General features: G+C 37.0%; 1 protein-coding gene across 8 annotated transcripts in view; it reads right to left on the minus strand.

The window, feature by feature from the left end:
* OPHN1 (oligophrenin 1) overlaps positions 1-19,349 on the minus strand; it is a 575,184-nt gene that overhangs the window by 216,537 nt on the left and 339,298 nt on the right. For all 8 annotated transcript variants that reach the window (XM_072744551.1, XM_072744552.1, XM_072744553.1 and 5 more), the window contains one exon: positions 14,047-14,148. In XM_072744551.1, the coding sequence (XP_072600652.1) occupies positions 14,047-14,148 (102 nt within the window). The remainder of the gene's footprint in view (positions 1-14,046; positions 14,149-19,349) is intronic.

The raw sequence follows: 19,349 nt of genomic DNA on the forward strand, positions 1-19,349 counted from the left end.
AGGCTTCACACTCAGCAGGGGTCTGCTTGAGATTCTCTCTCTCCCTCTGCCTTTCCCCAACCCTGCACTCACTCTCTCTTTCTTTGTCCCAAATAAATAAATCTAAAAAAAAAAAAAAAAGAATACCTCCTACAGAAATCCAAAGACAATAGGGTGTAATAGAAATAAAAATACCCAAGGAAATTTTGGCCTCTGAGAACAATGGCTAGAATAAATCAAGCATAGTCTAACAGCAAACTAAGCACAGTCTAACTCTGAGTTATATAAACATAAAACCTCAACTAAAGGCATACTTATCTCCGTTCCTTTTACCTGGAACATCATGCATGGCTTTCAACAAAATATTACAAGGAATTCAAAGGGCAACAAGACCAACAACAAAAACCAGTTTAAATATAAACAACAAACATCAAAACCAAACTCAGATAAGGCAGAGATAGTAGATGGTGGAATTATTACAGCAGAAATTATAGGAAGGGCTTTAATAGAAAAAGAGGACAATGCACAAGAACACATGAGTAACATATGTGGGTATATGAAAACTTGAAGAAATGATCAAAAGGAAATCAAACAGGTTTAGAAATCAAAAACATTTGCAGAAATGAGAAATGCCTATAATCAGCTTATCAACAGACTGAACAAGGCTACGGAAAGAAGTAGTGAACTTGAAGATATGTTAATAGAAGCTTCAAAAACTGAAAATATCAGTGAGGGTGACAAAACATGATAGACACCTAACTCTGAGAAATGAACAAGGGGTGGTGGAAGGGGAGCTGGGCAGGGGTTTGGGGTGACTGGGTGATGGACACTGAGGGGGGCACTTGGTGGGATGAGCACTGGGAGTTATGCTATATGTTGGCAAATTGAACTACAATTAGAATGAATGAATGAATAAATAAATAAATAAATAAATAAATAAATAAATAAATAAATAAATAAATGGTACATCCACCTTGGGGAAAAAAACCGAAATGCAAAGAGAAAAAAGAATAAAAAATATAGAGTAGAATATTTGAGAAGTGTTGGACAATTATTAGAGGTGTAAGGTATGCATAATAGGAGTACCAAAAGGAGAAGAAAAAGAGGAATATAAGAAATACTTAAAGTCATCATCATATGGTTCCCCTCATACAGGAAATACAAGAAATAGTGAAAGGGATTATAAGGGAAAGGAGGGGAACTGAGTGGGAAAAATTAGAGAGGGAGACAAACCATGAGAGACTCCTAACTCTGGGAAACAAACAAAGGATTGTGGAAGTGGAGGTGGGTGGGAGGTTGGGGTAACTGGGTGATGAGCACTGAGGAGGGCACTTGATGGGATGAGCACTGGGTGTTATACTATATGTTGGCAAATTGAACTTAAATGAAAACAAATGAAAAAAAAAAGTAGATTTTTAAATTAAAAAAAAAAGTACTTAAAGTGATGACTAAAAATTTTCCAAAATTAGACAGATACCAAACAAAAGATTGAGAAGGCTCAGAGAACAACAGCAGTATAAATACAAAAAAATCAGAGCTGGGGTGCCTGGGTGGCTCAGTTGGTTAAGCATCTGTCTTTGGCTCAAGTCATGATCCCAGGGTCCTGGGATTGAGCCCTGCATTGGGCTCTCTGCTTAGTGGGGAGACTACTTCTTCTTCTTCTGCCTGCTGTTCCCTCTGTTTGTTCTCTCTCTCTCTCAAATAAAAAAATATTTTTTAAAATACAAAAATATCTACATATGGGCATATCATATTCAAGAAATGAAATGTTGTAAGAAGTTCTTCAAGCAGAAGGAAAACTATATAAGTGAGAAATACATATCAACATAAAGAAAAGAGCACTAGGGAAGGAATAAATGAAGGTAAATAAAATCACATTTTTCTTATTTTTAACTAAGTTTGCATATAAGAGTTTGCCCAAAATAATTGTAACAATGTATTTGGTGATTATAGATTATTAAAAAGTAAAATGAATAACATTGATATTATATGGGACTGAAGGGAGAAATTGAAAGTATTTTATTATAAGGTTCCTGTGCCACACGTGAAGCAGCATTATGTTATTTGAAAGTCCACATGGATTAATTGTAAATGGATATAGAAAAAAAGAATAATCACTAAAGAAAGTTTTTTAAAAAGTATAATTCATATGTGAGGAGAGGACAGAAAATGGAGTCATATAAAATTTTAAGTAAAAGAAAGAGAAGGCAGAAAAAATATTTAAGCGGACAAAAAATAAACAAAGGGCAGCAAACAACAAACAGGTAGGTGTTTGTCTAACCATATCAATCATTTTAAAGGTTAATAGTCTAAATACATCAATTAAAAGTCAGAAATTGTCAGAGTACATAAAAAATAATAGTCAACTACATGTCATGCATAAGTCACCACTCTAAATATAAAAGATATAGATAGTCTAAAAGGAAAGGTATGGAGAAAGATATTTCATGCTGACAGGAATCAAAAGAAAGCTGGATGAGCTATATTAATTTCAGAAAAATAAGATTTCAGCGCAACAAAACCTGTCAGGGGAAAAGAGAAGCATAACATAATAATAAATGGTTCAATTATCTAAGAATATGTAACCCTTGTTACATATAATAGGACATCAAAACATGTGAGGCCAAAACTTGACAGAACTGCAAGGAGAAACAGATGAATCCACAATTAGAATTGGGAATTTTAGGAATGCCTGAGTGGCTCAGCGGTTGAGCATCTGCCTTTGGCTGAGGGAGTGATGATCCTAGATTCCCGGGATCGAGTCCCACATCAGGCTCCTTGCATGGAGCCTGCTTCTCCTCCCTCTGCCTGTGTCTCTGCCTCTCTTTCTGTGTCCCTCATGAATAAATAAATAAAATATTTCTTAAAAAGAATTGGAAATTTCAACATTTCTCCATCAGTAATTGAGGCAGAAAATCAGTAAAGACATAACTGAATTGAATAGCACCATCAAACTGGATCCAATTAACATCTGTAGAACACCTCATCCAACAATAGCAGAATACACCTTATTTTCAAGTTAACATAGAACAAGCACCATGATCAACAACATTCTGGGACACACAATACACCTGAACAAATTTAGAAGAATAGTAATTATACAAAGTATGCTCTCAGACCATGATTAAATTACACTAGAAATCAATAACAAAAAATTGCTAGGACCAGCCAAAATACTTAAAGATTAAGCAGCACATTTCTTTTTTTTTTTTTTTAAATTTTTATTTATTTATTTATTTATGATAGTCACAGAGAGAGAGAGAGAGAGAGGCAGAGACACAGGCAGAGGGAGAAGCAGGCTCCATGCACCAGGAGCCTGACATGGGATTCGATCCCGGGTCTCCAGGATCGCGCCCTGGGCCAAAGGCAGGCGCCAAACCGCTGCGCCACCCAGGGATCCCCTAAGCAGCACATTTCTAACTGACACATAGGTCAAAGAAGAATTCTTAAGAGAAATTAGAAAGTATTTTGAACTAAACAACAAAGAAAATGCAATGTAGTATTTGTGAATTCAGTGAAGGCAATGGTTACAGAAATGTTTATAGCATGAAAGGCATATATTAGAAATCTAAAATCAATAATTTAAGATTCCACCTTAGAAATTTAGATAAAGAAAGCAAATTACAACCAGAATAAGCAGAAGAAAAGAAGTAATAACACTTTTAAGGAAACCAATAAAATTAACAGGAAATCAATAGAGAAAATCAACAAAATAAAAACTGGTTAATTGAAAACCACTTCTTACCAAGAAAATTGGTTAAGCAAGGTTGCCAAGTTAAGCAAGCAAGAAAGAAGACCTAAATTTAAGCTGTCAGAAATGAAAGAGGAGTCATCACTACTGATCTCATGGATATCAAAAGGATAATAAAGGAGTATTAATAACAATTTTATACTCTAAAATTTGATAACCAAAAAGAAATAAACCAATTCCTTGAAAGTCACAATCTTCTAAAACTCACACAAGGTGAAATCACACAATCTGAATAGATATTTATTAAATGAATTAAATAAATAATTAAAAGCCTTCCAAAAAAGAAAGCACTAGTGAATTTTACAAGGTATTTTAAGGAAGAAATGATCCCAAATTTCTACACTATTCCATAAAATAGAAGCAGAGGGAATATTTCCTAACTCATTCTCTGAAGCCAGCATAACCCTGATACTAAAACAAGAAAAAAACATTACAATAAAGGAAAAGAAAAAATCAGTATCTCTCATCAACACAGATGCAAAAATTCTAAACAAAATATTAGCAAGTCAAATCCAGCAAGGTATAAAAAATTATATATAAAAATACACATGACTACATGGGATTTATTCCATGTATGAAAGTCTGGTGTAACATTCAAAAATAAACTGATGTAAAACATCATGTCAACAACCTCAAGGATATAAATCATATGATCATACCAACAGACATAGAAAAAATATTTGAGAAAATCCAATATCTATCCATTTATGAGAAAAACGTTCAACAAACTAAAATTATATGAGAACGTCCTCAATTTGATAAAGAACATCTGCAAAAGTCCTACAGATAACATCATATTTTATGGTAAGAAACTAGATGTTTTGTCTCTAAGATCAGTACCAACTCCTATTCAAATCATAGTGGAATTCCAAACTAATGCAATAAGATAAGAAAAAGAGATAAAAAGTATATATATGTATGTGTGTATATAGGTGGTATACATATATGAAGTAGTACAACTAACATTCTTCATACACGACACAACTGTGTGTGTAGAGAATCCCAAGAATCAACAAAAATCTGTTGGAACTAATAACTATGTAGCACAAGTGCAGGATAGAAAGGTGATATAAAAAAAAAAGTCAATTGTTTTCTTACATCCTAACAGTGGATAACTGGAATTTGAAATTAAAAAAAAAAAGCTATTTGAATTAGAAGAAAATTTGAATACTTTGGCATATGAAATATGCATAAGTTCTATATGAAGAAAACTATACAACTAATAAAGGAAATCAAAGATTTATATTAATGGAAAGATATTACATTTATATGCGTAGAAATAAATATTATAAAAATATGTCATTTCTTCACAACTTGATCTATAGATTCAATGCAATACAATTCAAAATCAATGCAAGCTATTTTCTGGATATCAACAAAGTGATGCTGAGGTTTATACAAAGAGGGGAAAAAATCTAGAAATTCCCAACACAATATTGGTAAAGAAGAATAAATTGAGGTATTGACACTATCTACCTTCAAAATTCCTATAAAGCTACCATAATCGAAACAATGTGCTACATGAGAGACTCCTTACTCTGGGAAATGAACAAAGGGTAGTGGAAGGGGAGGTGGGCAGGGGTATAGGATAACTGGGTGACGTGCACTGAGGAGGGCACTTGATGGGATGAGCACTGGGTATTATACTATATGTAGGCAAATCAAACTTCAATTAAAAAAATGTGCTACTGGTGAAAGAATACACAAATAGAGCAATGAAACTGAATAGAATGCCTGAAAGGTATATTTATACATAAATATAGTCAATCAATCTCTGACAAAGGAGCATAGGCAATACAATAAAACAAAGATAGTCTTTTCAACAAGTGGTGCTGGAAAAACTGCACATCATCATGCAAAAATAAATGTATCTAGACAAACCTTACACTTTTTGCAAGAATTAACCCCAAATAAAGCATAGACCTGTTGATAATGCTGCTAATAACTTCAGGTGCATGTACTCTTTCAAATCTCCATTTTTGTATTGATTGTGATCTCCCCTCTTTCATTCATGATTTTATCTATTTGGGTCCCTTATCTTTTTGGCAACTCTGACTAGGGGTTTATAAATTTTATTAATTGTTTTGAAGAATGGTATCTTAGTTTCGTTAATCCGTTCTACTGCTTTTTTTTTCAGTATCATTTATTTCTGCTCTAATCTTTATCACTTCCCTTCTAATCTGCTGGCTTTAGGCTTTATTTGCTGTTCTTTTTCCACCTCCTTTAGGTGTAAGGTTAGGTTGAGTATTTGAGTCTGTTCTTGCTTCTTGTTCTGTCCTACAATATATTTCCCTCTTGGGACTGCTTTTGCTGCATTCCAGTGGTTTTGGGCGGTTGTGCTTTAATTTTCATTTGCTTCCTTGTATTCTTTTAATTCATCTTTAATTTCCTGGTTAACACATTCATTCTGCAGTATGATGCCCCTCAACCTCCATGTATTTGAGGACTTTCCAAATTCTTTTTTTGTCGCTGACTTCCAGTTTCACAGCATTGTGGTCTGAAAATATGCATGGTATGATCTCAATCTTTTTTCACTTGTTGAGGGCTGATTTTTAACCCACTATGTGATCTATTCTGGAGAATGTTCCATGTGCACTCAAAAAGAATGTGTATTTTGCTGCTTTAGGATGTAATATTCTGAATATATTTGTTAAGGCCATCTGGTCCAGTGTATCATTCAAAGTCATTGTTTCCTTATTGATTTTCTGCTAAGATGATCTGTTCATTGTTCTAAGTGAAGTGCTAAAATCCCCTACTATTATTGTATTACCAAGGGTGAGTTTCTTCATGTTTGTTATGAATTGTTTTATATATTCGGGTGCTCCCAACTTGTGGGCATAAATATTTGCAATTGTTAGATCTTCTTGATGGATAGATAGACCCTTAATTATGGTATAATGCCTTTCTTCATCTCTTGTTATAGTCTTTGTTTTAAAATCAAGTTTGTCTGATATAAGTATGTCTATTCTGGCTTTCTTTTGACATCCATTAGCATAATAGATGGTTCTCCATCTCCTCATGTTCAATCTGCAGGTGTCTTTAGATCTAAAGTGAGTGTCTTGTAGGCAGCATATAGATGATCTAGTTTTCTTAACCATTCTGATACTCTTTTGATTGTTGCATTCAGGATGATCATTAAGAGGTATGAACTTAGTGCCATTGTGTTATCTATAGACTTGATGTTCCTGATGATGTTTTCTGGTCCTTTCCATTCTTTGCTACTTTTGTTCTTTTTTTCCATCCAAAGAATTCCTCGCAGCATATTTTTCCCATTCAGAATATTGAATAGTGCCTTCCACTCCATTCTGGCCTACCAAGTCTGTGGATAGATCCACTGTGAACCTAATCTGTCTTCCTTTGTAGGTTAAGGATTTTTTTTCCCTTATTGATTTTATGATTCTTTATCTATGTATTTTGTGAATTTGACTATGATATGTCTTGGTAATTACCAGCTTTTGTTGAATTTAGTGGGAGCTATCTGTGCTTCTTGGATATTGATTTATGTGTCTGTCTCCAGATTGGGGAAGTTTTCAGTTATAATTTGTTTGAATAACCTTCTGTCCCTTTACTTCTCTCTTCATCTTCTGAGAGTCCTATGATAAAAATGTTATTATATTTCACTAATTTGCTGAATTCTCTAAATCTTCCTTCATGGTCCATTACTTTGCTTTTCCACTTCTTTTTTGCTTCTTTGTTTTGCACTATATCACTGATTCACTCCTCTGCCTGTCCATCCATGTTTTTATGGCCTCCGCTTTTTTAAATTTCTTTTTATTGGAGTTCAATTTGCCAACATATAGCATAACACCCAGTGCTCATCCTATCAAGTGCCCCCCTCAGTGCCCATCACCCAGTCATCCTAACCCCCCGCCCAGCTCCCTTTCCACCACCCCTTGTTCGTTTCCCAGAGTTAGGAGTCCCTCATTTTCTGTCTCCCTCTCTGATATTTCCCACTAGTTTTCTCTCCTTTCCCCTTTATTCCCTTTCACTATTTTTTATATTACCCAAATGAATGAGACCATATAATGTTTGTCCTTCTCCGATTGACTTATTTCACTCAGCATAATACCCTCCAGTTCCATCCACATCGAAGCAAATGGTGGGTATTTGTCGTTTCTAATGGCTGAGTAATATTCCATTGTATACATAGACCACAGCTTCTTTATCCATTCATCTTTCAATGGACACCGAAGCTCCTTCAACAGTTTGGCTATTGTGGACATTGCTGCTAGAAACATTGGGGGGCAGGTGTCCTGGCATTTCACTGCATCTGTATCTTTGGGGTAAATCCCCAGCAGGGCAATTGTTGGGTCGTAGGGCAGATCTATTTTTAACTCTTTGAGTAACCTCCACACAGTTTTCCAGAGGGGCTGTACCAGTTCACATTCCCACAAACAGTGCAAAAGAGTTCCCCTTTCTCCACATCCTATCCAACATTTGTCGTTTCCTGCCTTGTTAATTTTCCCCATTCTCACTGGTGGGAGGTGGTATCTCATTGTGGTTTTGATTTGTATTTTCCTGATGGCAAGTGATGTGGAGCATTTTCTCATGCGCTTGTTGGCCATGTCTATGTCTTCTTCTGTGAGATTTCTGTTCATGTCTTTTGCCCATTTCATGATTGGATTGTTTGTTTCTTTGCTGTTGAGTTTCATAAGTTCTTTAGAGATCTTGGGTTCTAGCCCTTTATCTGATAGGTCATAGGTCATTTGCAAATATCTTCTCCCATTCTGTAGGTTGTCTTTGAGTTTTGTTGGCTGTTTCTTTTGCGTGCAAAAGCTTCTTATCTTGATGAAGTCCCAATAATTCATTTTTGCTTTTGTTTCTCTTGCCTTCATGGATGTATCTTGCAAGAAGTTACTGTGATGGCCTCCACTTGTGTTTGTATCTCAGTTATAAGATTTTTAATTTTGGCCTGACTAGATTTTAGTTCTTTTATCTCTCTAAGGGATTCTCTAGTAGACACTTTTCAAGCCCAGTGAGTATCATTAGAATCGTATTTCAAATTCTACTTTAGACATCTTATATTGGTATTGATTAAGTCCCTGGTCATGAGTTCTACCTTGTGTTCTTCCTTGGGGTGAATTCCTTTATCTTGTCATTTTATCCAGGAAATAAAAGATGAAAAATAACAACAACAACAACAACAAAACAAAACAAACAACAAATAACAAATGACAAAACAAAAATGCAAAAAGGAACGAAAAATAAAAAAAAAAACAAGAAAAATCAAAACATAAAACAAGAAAACCAAGAAAACATAGACAGTGAGATAGTGGTGTGTTTTGGTCTGCTTGTTAAAAGAATCTAGATCCCAATTTTAAATAAATAAATAAATAAATAAGAAGTAGACTACATATATGAAATGTATATGCATAATTATATATAAGTATATATAATGTAAATATATGTTTTAAAAATTAATAACTAAAAAATTTAAAATAGGAATTGGAAAATATAAGAAAATAAATGTAAAAATAACAAAAATAAAATAAATAAAGAATAAAAGTAAAAAGAAAGCCCGATTCTGTTTTCCCGAGAGCTAAAGCTTTGCAGCACTCTGTGATCAATAAACGTGGTGCTAGCTAGGTGTTTGTGCTGGTCTTCTGGGAGAGAGTGCTGCACTGATTTTCAGGCTGACTTGTTTCAGTGGAAATACTTCTGTAGGACACAGGGGTGTGGCTCTGGCCTCCAGTAGATGGTGCTGTTTTCCCTCCTGAAGGCTTTCAACAATAATCAGTTGGATAAAAATGGCAGCGCCCTATCTAGCCTTGTAGTTGAAAGTTTGTGTCCCTTACCCATCAGTGAGCCTGCACAGAAAAGCAGTGAATCTTCTATTTGTTTCCCCTGTTTCCATCTGAACCCTACATTCACCCTGCCCATGTCTGACCCCTGCCCATGCATCTCTGGTGCATGACTGAGTTTCAAAATTCCAAATTTCAAGGTAGCTCAGTTGGTTAAGCATCTGCCTTCAGCTCAGGTCATGATCCCTGCATTGGGTTTCTCTTTCAGTGGGGAGTCTGCTTCTCCATCTTCCCCTGCCTCTCTACCCCTCCACCCCCATGCTTGGGTGCTCTCTCAGATAAATTTTAAAAATCTTAAAAAATAAAAATAGAAATAAAATAAGACAAACAGCTCTTAAAATGCTACAATACGAAAACAATCCAAGTATAAAGGGCAAAATATTTGAACAGACACCTCACCAAAAGCGACCTACACATGGCAAAAAAGCATATGAAAAGATGTTCGAATGTCATTTGGGAAATGAAAAAAAAAATTGGGGGGCAGCAAAACAAAGTTTACTGAGCAATAGTATTGAGTGATAGTACAAAGCTCCCAAAGAGGGAGGGGACCCAAAAAGGTTACCCAGAAAATGAAAATTATAATAGCAATGAGATAACAGTGCAGACCTATTAATTAGAATGGCTAAAATCCAAAACACAGACAACAACAAATGTTGACAAAGAGAGCAATAAGAACTCTCATCCATTGATGATAGAAATAAAAAATGGTACAGTCACTTTGAAAGATAATTTGGTGGTTTCTTACAAAACTAAATTTACTCTTACCATGCAATCCAGCAATTGTGGTTTTTGGTAATTGCCTAAATTATTTGAAAAGTTATGTACCCAAAAACTTGCTCTCAAATGTTTATAGCAGCATCATTAATAATTGACACATTTGTGGGGCACCTGGGTGGCTCAGTCAGTCAAATGTCTGCCTTTGGCTCAGGTCATGACCCCAGGGTCCAGGGAGGGAGCCCCACATTGGGCTCTCTGTTCAGCAGGGAGCCTGCTTCTTCCTTGCCCTCTGCCCCTCCCCCACTCATGCTCTTTCTGGCATGCACTCTATCTCTCAAAAACAAAATCTCAATAATTGACAAAGTTGGGAGGAAGCCAAGATATCCTTCAATATGTGAAAAGATAAATAAGCTATGGTAAAGCACTAAAAATAAGTGAGCTACTAAGCCATGAAAAGACAAAGAGCCTTAAATGTAAACAGCTAAATAAAAGAAGCTAATCTGAAAATGCTACATGCTGTATAATTTCTACAACAAAACATTCTAGAATAGGCAAATATATGGATCAATAGTTGCTAAGGGTTTGCAGGGTATGGAACGATGGAAGGATAAACAGGTGGTGCCCACAGATTTTTCTGGCAGTGACACTATTTTGCATGATAGTGTCATGCTGGATTCATGTCATTATACGTCTGTCAAAACCCACAGCCCATCGATTGTATCAATGTATCTCACTAATGCAAATATTGATAGTAAAGGAAACTGTATTTTGGGAATTAGGGATATATGGGAACTCTGTACTTACGATTCAATTTTCCTGTAAACCTAAAACTGCTCTAAAAATAAAGTCTCTTAAGATAAAAAAAAAAAAAAAGTGACCCAGGGCCCACCAGATTATTTTTAATTGAAAAAGTGCAAAAGCTGCATATTTGCTCTTTAGGAAAGTCACCAGGAATATCTATATAAAACACCAAACTTCTAGGACATTCCAGAAGCTTTCATTGTAAAGTCCTCCAAAAGAATAAAGTTTGGACTATGTCCAGGGTTCCAAATCCCCAGGTTTGGGGATTCAAGTGATACTCAAAGAACTCAGCATATAGTCATACTCATGGCTAATATTTACTTTAGTTAAAGAATATAAAGCAAAATCAGCAAAGGGAAAAGTACATGGGATAAATTCTAAAGGAAACAAAGTGAAAGCCTCCAAGTATTCTTCCTTATTATTGCCACACAGGACACATTTAATTTCCTCCAGCAACAAGTTATAACAACACATGTGAAATTTTGTCTACCATGGAAGCTCTTTAGACTCAGTACCCTAGGTTTTTACTGGGGGCTGAACAGAGGCACCTGCTGCTAAGCATATACCAAGATTCCCCGAAGAAAATAAGATGTTCAACATAAACCACATTGTTTGTACAGGCAGTCTAGACACAGTGAGTCACTCTTACCATTTAGGGAAAATTTTATATCTGTGTAAGAAACTGTTCACTAGCCAAGTCCTCAGATACCGGCCAAGAGCTAATCTTGTAGTCAGATTTTTCTAATCATAGTAGATTCAGGCCGATTATATTAACTCTTTTCTGCTTAGGAACATGACCCAGAGTAGATGCAAAAGGAAGAAAACAAACATTTGTAGAAGGAAAATGTCAGAAGACCCCAGATTATTCCAGTTTATGGAAGAAAAGTAGTCTTCACCTTTTCAATACTAACTATTCAGCAGTGAGGCTCCTGACTCATCAACCTGAAGCATCTCACATGATGTAATGGATATTCACCGAAGCACATATCAGGAGATTAGCTTCAGCTTTGTTGCAATCTGTGTAACCTTGGACAAGATGATTTCTAAGAACTTTCATAGATCATGTCAAAGACCTCATTCAATGGAGTATATCTTTTTATATTTGAACCTAAAATATCTCTTTTACTGGATCTATTCCACTTATATTGCTTGTACTACCAAAATCTCTCAATTCTCCCAGGGCCAATAGAGTTCAATATAAACTCCTAAACCTTTTACTCTATAATATGGCCTCAAGTTCCCTGATCCTATTTTGTCTTTCACTACTCTCCAATAGTAACGGAAACTGTGGTCAAACCATTGTCCAAATGTACACCATGTTTTCCATTCTTGCGACCATTTCCCTCCACATGAGAGGTCCGTTTCTCCATTTCTATCTGTCAAAGACTTTATTTTTTGTTGAATGGGCACAACTATTGTACCAAAACAAATCTCCACATCCAAATGTAAGTTTTTTATTCTCCAAATACCTTCCCACCTCTACAAGGACACCACATACACATTCATGTTACAGTATGTAAAAACTTCTACTTGTTTAAGTGTCATGTGTATTCTTATTTTAGCATTCTAATTATAAGCTGCAGAAGGACAGAAAGTATGTCTCATTGTCTTTCTAGTCTTGTTGCATCTAGCATAGTGCCTCTGGCATGTGATATGCATTCATGGAAACTAAGGAACACTATGGAATAATGGCGTATTTGAACTGAAGTCACTGAAAGTCCATTAAAATAAGCAAATGTTGGAATATCTTGGGAAAAATGTAGAAGATCTGCTCCTGATCTACCAAATACAGCAGTAGTTTAACTTTATCCTCACATGGATTCTGGAATCAGAAACATAGACTGAAAGGGACTCTAAAGATCATCAAGTACCACTCTCCTTTGACATATAGGGAAAATAAGGCAAAGAAAAAAAATTTTTTCCAAAGTCACACCATAAAAGACAAGAAATAACAAGTGTTGATGAGGATGTAAAGAAAAAGAAACCCTCATGTACTGTTGGTGGGAATGTAAATTGGTGAAGCCACTGTGGAAAGCAGTATGGAGGTTCCTCAAAAAATTAAAATTAAAATTATCATATGATCAAGTAATTCTATTACTGGGCACTTATAAAAAATGAAAACACTAATTCAAAAAGATATATTTACCCCTATACTTATTGCAGCATTATTTATAGTAGCTAAGATATGGAAGCCACCTAAATATTCATTGATAGATGAATGAATATGGAAGATGTATTAGTAGAATATTTTGCAGCCATGAAAACAATATCTTGCCATTTCTGACAATATGGGTGGCCCTGAGAAATATTAATACCATATAGCTTTACTCACATATGGAAGTTAAGAAACAGAATAAATGAATAAACAAACAAAAAGCAGAATTAGACCTATAAATACTGAGAAAAAACTCATGATTTGGCAAAGGGAAGGGGATAAAAACAATGTGTGAAGGGGAGATACAGAGAGATACAGTCTTCTGGTTATAGAATGAATAAGTCACAGGAGTAAAAGGCACAGCATAATGAATATAGTAAATAATACTGTAATAGTGTTGTCTGGTGAAATTTTAAACCTTACATTTTATTGCTTACATAAACAGTATTTGTATATTCAATTATTTATTCTAAAGTTCAAAAAACAAACAAACAACAACAAAAGTGTCATGTGAAGGGGTAGTGGAAAGGGAGGTGGGCGGAGGGTTGGGGTGACTGGGTGACGGGCACTGAGGGGGGCACTTGATGGGATGAGCACTGGGTGATATGCTATATGTTGACAAATTGAACTCCAATTTAAAAAAAGTCACGTGAGTTAGTGGAAGAGCTACATCAAGAACTCTAGGCTCTTGCATCCCAGGCAAAGGTTTTAACTGTTAGCACTATTATTATAGTTGTTTCCTGCTGAGGTACGGCAGGAGGAAAGCCTTGTAATAGGAAGATGCCAATGTTACCAAGGCACAACTACTAATGGAAGGTGGGAACAGGCTTTTTTGAACATACCTCTTGTAACTGAGATTCTTTCTTTTTGGAAGATAGATGTAAGTGCCGATCCAGCAAGGAATAAAACCTCTCACCATCCTTCTCAAATTTTTTTTTCCGCTCCTAGATGTGGGAGAGAAAGGACACATTAAGATGTCTATAGCTTTTAATGCACTTTGCTCAGAACTGAGAAGAACGGATGCAGTGTCCAGTTTCATGTGTCAGGTTTCCAATTTCTCTAGCCTCTGAGAAGAACAAAGAAAGAGAGAATTTTCTTTTGCATTGATCTCAGCAGTTTTAATTTCCTCAAATATAGCCCTGAACCATTCCACCTATACAAATGGCAGTTCATATTAGAACAGCTGAAGGCTCTGGGAGCTGCTGCTAAGAAAATTACACTTAAAATGGGCCTGTACACTTGTTACTTTTTCTTCTTCTCAATATTTTTCTCACTTTTTCACATGCATTAACTACTCATTCAATTTTTTGAATGAAGAAGGAACACAGTGATGAACTAAATATACGCCTTTAAAAGTCATATACAATGCACTTAGCCTAATAATAAGTAAAATATTTCCAAGGCAATAGATACCTTGGACTGCCTCTATAAATGATGAGTTCTTTGGTACTGTTTAAGCATTTTAGTACTGTATATTAAAAGATGATGTTAAAAGTGAGGAAGCAATCCCGGGAAGTACAGCTGGAAAGCAAAAGTCAAAAAGTTTTAGAGAGGATGGAGGAGGACTCAGCCATCATTCTCCTTAAATATGAAATTTAATTAAGTTCTCTCCCTAAGCACAACTGGAAGTCACACAGCTCCAAAGGAGCCATAACAATGCTCATTTGTCACACTCTAATACTCACACTCTGCAATCCTCTCAAAACCATACGGGAAAATTCATGTAAAAGGCCTGTGTTCTGTCATAGTAAATCCGAATTCACTGAGCACCTCAGTGTACCAGTTATTTAAAAAGGCACAGCAAGAGACACACAGATAAAAAGAAGGGAAAAAAAAAGACCTCACCCATGATTTATTTCTAGAGGCAATCTGTTACTAGGCAGAAAGCCAGGACAGAGCTCAGTGACCTCTGACCTGGAAGGAAAGTGCTTTTTACCAAAGGTAAAGTAGGGAGGAAGCTAACGTTAACTGAGGCCTACATCAGGCTAGGCAATGAAGTAAGCATTTATAATACATTATTTCATTTAGTCTTCACAACCCTGAGAAATAGATATTGTTAAAGAAGTTAAGGTTCAAAAAAGTGTACTAACTTGTCCATGGTCACATAATATATAGATTTATTTGATTTTTTCCACATAGCCAAATAAAGCCCAGATACTCATGAGAGGAATTACACTCAGGAGGCCTATAATTAACCGGGAAACCTTGTGAAGAAAGCTCAAGTAGGTCTATAGCCATAGATCAAACTCATACCAAAACACATAAGATAGAACTTTTCACACAAAACATATGTAAGACAAACTCTTCCTTCAGCTGATGAATCTATTTAAAGTAGTAGTTGTTTGAAGAAAGCTTTAGGGCCAGAAAATGCCAGTGACCTCTCTAGGAACAGGTAGAGTTCTGATGGTCACTTCCTCTAATTCCATTTTTAAAATAAAAATTATGAAATGTGATTCATATACCATAAAAATTCATCCTTTTAAAGTGAACAATTCACTGGTTTTTAGTGTATTTACAAAGTTGTGCAATCATCACTGCTAATTCCAGAATATTTTCATCACCTAAGAAAAACACTATATCAATTACCAATCATTTTCTCCTTTTCACAACAGTAGGTAAAAGAAGCCATAATTTAATTTTTATGTCTATGGATTTGTATATTATAGAGATTTCATATAATTCTATTCATATAATACGTGATCATTTGTATCTGTCTTCTTACATTTAGCATAAGTTTTTAAGATTCATCTGTGTTGGGATGTCTGGGTGGCTCAACAGTTGAGCATCTGCCTTTGGCTCAGGTCATGATCCTGGGGTCTTAGGATCAGGTCCCACATCAGGATCCCCACAGGGAGCCTGCTTCTCCCTCTGCCTATGTCTCTGCCTCACTCTCTGTGTATCTTATGAATAAATAAACAAAATCTTTTTTTAAAAAAAGATTTGGAGGCGGGGCAAGATGGCGGAAGAGTAGGATCCCCAAGTCACCTGTCCCCACCAACTTACCTAGAACTTTCAAATCATCCAGAGAATCTACGAATTCGGCCTGAGATTTAAAGAGAGAACAGCTGGAATGCAACAGTGAGAAGAGTTCGGCTTCTATCAAGGTAGAAAGACGGGGAAAAATAAAATAAAATAAAAAAGCATTGAAGGGGGAGGGGCTCCCGCGAGGAGCCGGGGTTAAGGTTGGGCAGCGAGTGCCCCCAGGACAGGAAAGCCCAGGCTGGGAGAAGCAGGAACTTTACTAATCTTCCTGGACGGAAAGGTGCTGGAAGGGAACTGGGGCAGGGTCCCAGGAGGGGCAGTGGAGCACCCACGTTCCTGGCGCCAAAAACAGAGGAAGTGCACCCGGAAGGAAAGCACGCCACACACCACGGGCCAAGCTCCCTAAAAGGCTAGAGTTCACACCCAGCGCGCCCCGGGAGCAGCTCGGGTGGCATCTCAGGTGGCAGCTCCGCACAGAGGGGGTGGCACGGCCCCAGAAGCACAATTCCAGCAGCAGCCCCAGGAGCCCAAGGCAACGGGGGGACAAAGCCCAAGATCTGGCGCTCCCCTTGAGACAGGCAGAGGCCAGGGCACAAAGGACAGTGAGGATGCTCCTGCCACCTGACGAACCAGAGCTGTGCAGATCAGGGACTCCCCACCCCCAGAGCATCCAGGTCCCTGTGGACTGGGAGAATGTGGTAGTTACTGCGGGAGGTGACACCAGGGCTGGAGAGCTGGCTGCACCCTCTGTTGTTGGTCCTCCTGGTGTCACCTTGTACCTGGGACTAAGCAGGGGCCTCGCAGGATAAACAGCTCCCACTGAACCTTGCACCTGGCAGGGGGCTGGGCAGCTCCCCCAGGTGCACACACCTGAGAATCAGCACAACAGGAGCCTCCTACAAAAGACCAGCTGGAAAGACAGGGTAAGAGCAAGTTCCTGACCAAGCAGCACTGGAACGTTCTAGAGGAAGTCGAGGTACTTACAGTACATAGAATCAGAGGATACCCCTCCGAGTTTTTTGATTTTTGTTTGTTTGTCCACACCCCTTCTTTCCCTTTTTCCTTCATTTTTCCAGTACAACTCGTTTTTAACCACTCTGCACTGAGCAAAGAGACTAGAAGAAGGAACTCACCACAAAACAAAGAATCAGAAACAGAACTCTCTCCCACAGAGTTACAGAATATGGATTACAATTCAATGTCAGAAAGCAAATTCAGAAGCACAATTATAAAGTTACTGGCGGCTCTGCAAAAAAGCATAAAGGAATCAAGAGACTTCATGACTGCAGAATTTAGATCTAATCAGGCCGAAATTAAAAATCAATGAAATGAGATGGAATCCAAACTGGAGGTCCTAACAACGAGGGTTAATGAGGTAGAAGAATGAGTGAGTGACATAGAAGACAAGTTGATGTCAAGGAAGGAAACTGAGGCAAAAAGAAAAAAACAAAGAAAAGATCATGAGGATAGGTTAAGGGAAATAAATGACAGCCTCAGGAGGAAAAATCTATCTTTAATTGGGGTTCCAGAGGGCACCGAAGGGGACACGGATCCAAAAACTGTATTTGAACAAATCATAGCTGAGAACTTCCCTAACTTGGGGAAGGAAACAGGCATTCAGATCCAGGAGATAGAGAGATTCCCTCCAAAAAGGAATAAAAACCATTCAACACCCCGACATTTAATAGTGAAACTTGCAAATTCCAAAGATAAAGAGAAGATCCTTAGAGCAGCAAGAGACAAGAGATCCCTAACCTTTATGAGGAGAAGTATTAAGTTAACCGCAGACCTCTCCACAGACCTGGCAGGCCAGAAAGGGCTGGCGGGATATATTCAGGGGCCTAAATGGGAAGAACATGCAGCCAAGAATACTTTATCCAGCAAAGTTCTCATTCAGAATAGAAGGAGAGATAAAGAGCTTCCAAGATAGGCAGAAACTGAAAGAATATGTGACCACCAAACCAGCTCTGCAAGAAATATTACGGGAGACTCTGTAAAAGAAAGAGGAAATCCAAGGAAACAATCCACAAAACAGGGACTGAATAAGTATTATGATGACACTAAATTCATATCTTTCAAGAGTAACTCTGAACGTGAATGGGATTAGTGACCCCAGCAAAAAATGCAGGGTTTCAGACTGGATAAAAAAGCAAGACCCATCTATTTGCTGTCTATAAAAGACTCATTTTAGACCGAAGGACACCTACAGCCTGAAAATGAAAGGTTGGAGAACCATTTACCATTCAAATGGTCCTCAAAAGAAAGCAGGGGTAGCCATCTTCATTTCAGATGAATTAAAGTTTATCCCAAAGATGGTAATAAGAGATGAAGAGGGACACTATATCATACTTAAAGGATCTATCCAACAAGAGGACCTAACAATCATGAATATTTACGACCCGAATGCGGGAGCTGGCAAGTATATCAATCAATTAATAACCAAAGTTAATACATACTTAGATAATAATACACTTATACTTGGTGATTGAATATAGCGTTTTCCACAATCAACAGATCTTCTAAGCACAACATTTCCAAAGAAACAAGAGCTTTAAATGATACACTGGACCAGATGGATTTCACAGATATTTACAGAACTTTACATCCAAACCCAACTGAATACACATTCTTCTCAAGGGCACATGGAACTTTCTCCAGAATAGACCACATACTGGGTCACAAACCAGGTCTTAACTGATACCAAAAGATTGGGATTGTCCCCTGCATATTTTCAGACCACAATGCTTTGAAAATAGAACTAAATCACAAGAAGAAGTTTGGAAGGATTTCAAACACATAGAGGTTAAAGAGCATCCTGCTAAAAGATGAAAGGGCTAACCAGGAAATTAGAGAAGAATTAAGAAGATTCATGGAAACTAATGAGAATGAAGATACAACCGTTCAAAATCTTTGGGACACAGCAAAAGCAGTCCTGAGGGGGAAATGCATCGCAATAGAAGCATCCATCCAAAACTGGAAAGTACTCAAATACAAAAGCTAACCTTGCACCTAAGGAGCTAGAGAAAAAACAGCAAATAGATCCTACACCCAGCAGAAGACAATTAATAAAGAATCGAGCAGAACTCAGTGAAATAGAGACCAGATGAACTGCGGAACAGATGAACAAAACTAGGAGTTAGTTCTATGAAAGGATTAATAAGAT

This window comes from Vulpes vulpes, chromosome X (genome assembly GCF_048418805.1).
Source record: "Vulpes vulpes isolate BD-2025 chromosome X, VulVul3, whole genome shotgun sequence".
In the NCBI taxonomy this organism is placed as follows: Eukaryota; Metazoa; Chordata; class Mammalia; order Carnivora; family Canidae; genus Vulpes; species Vulpes vulpes.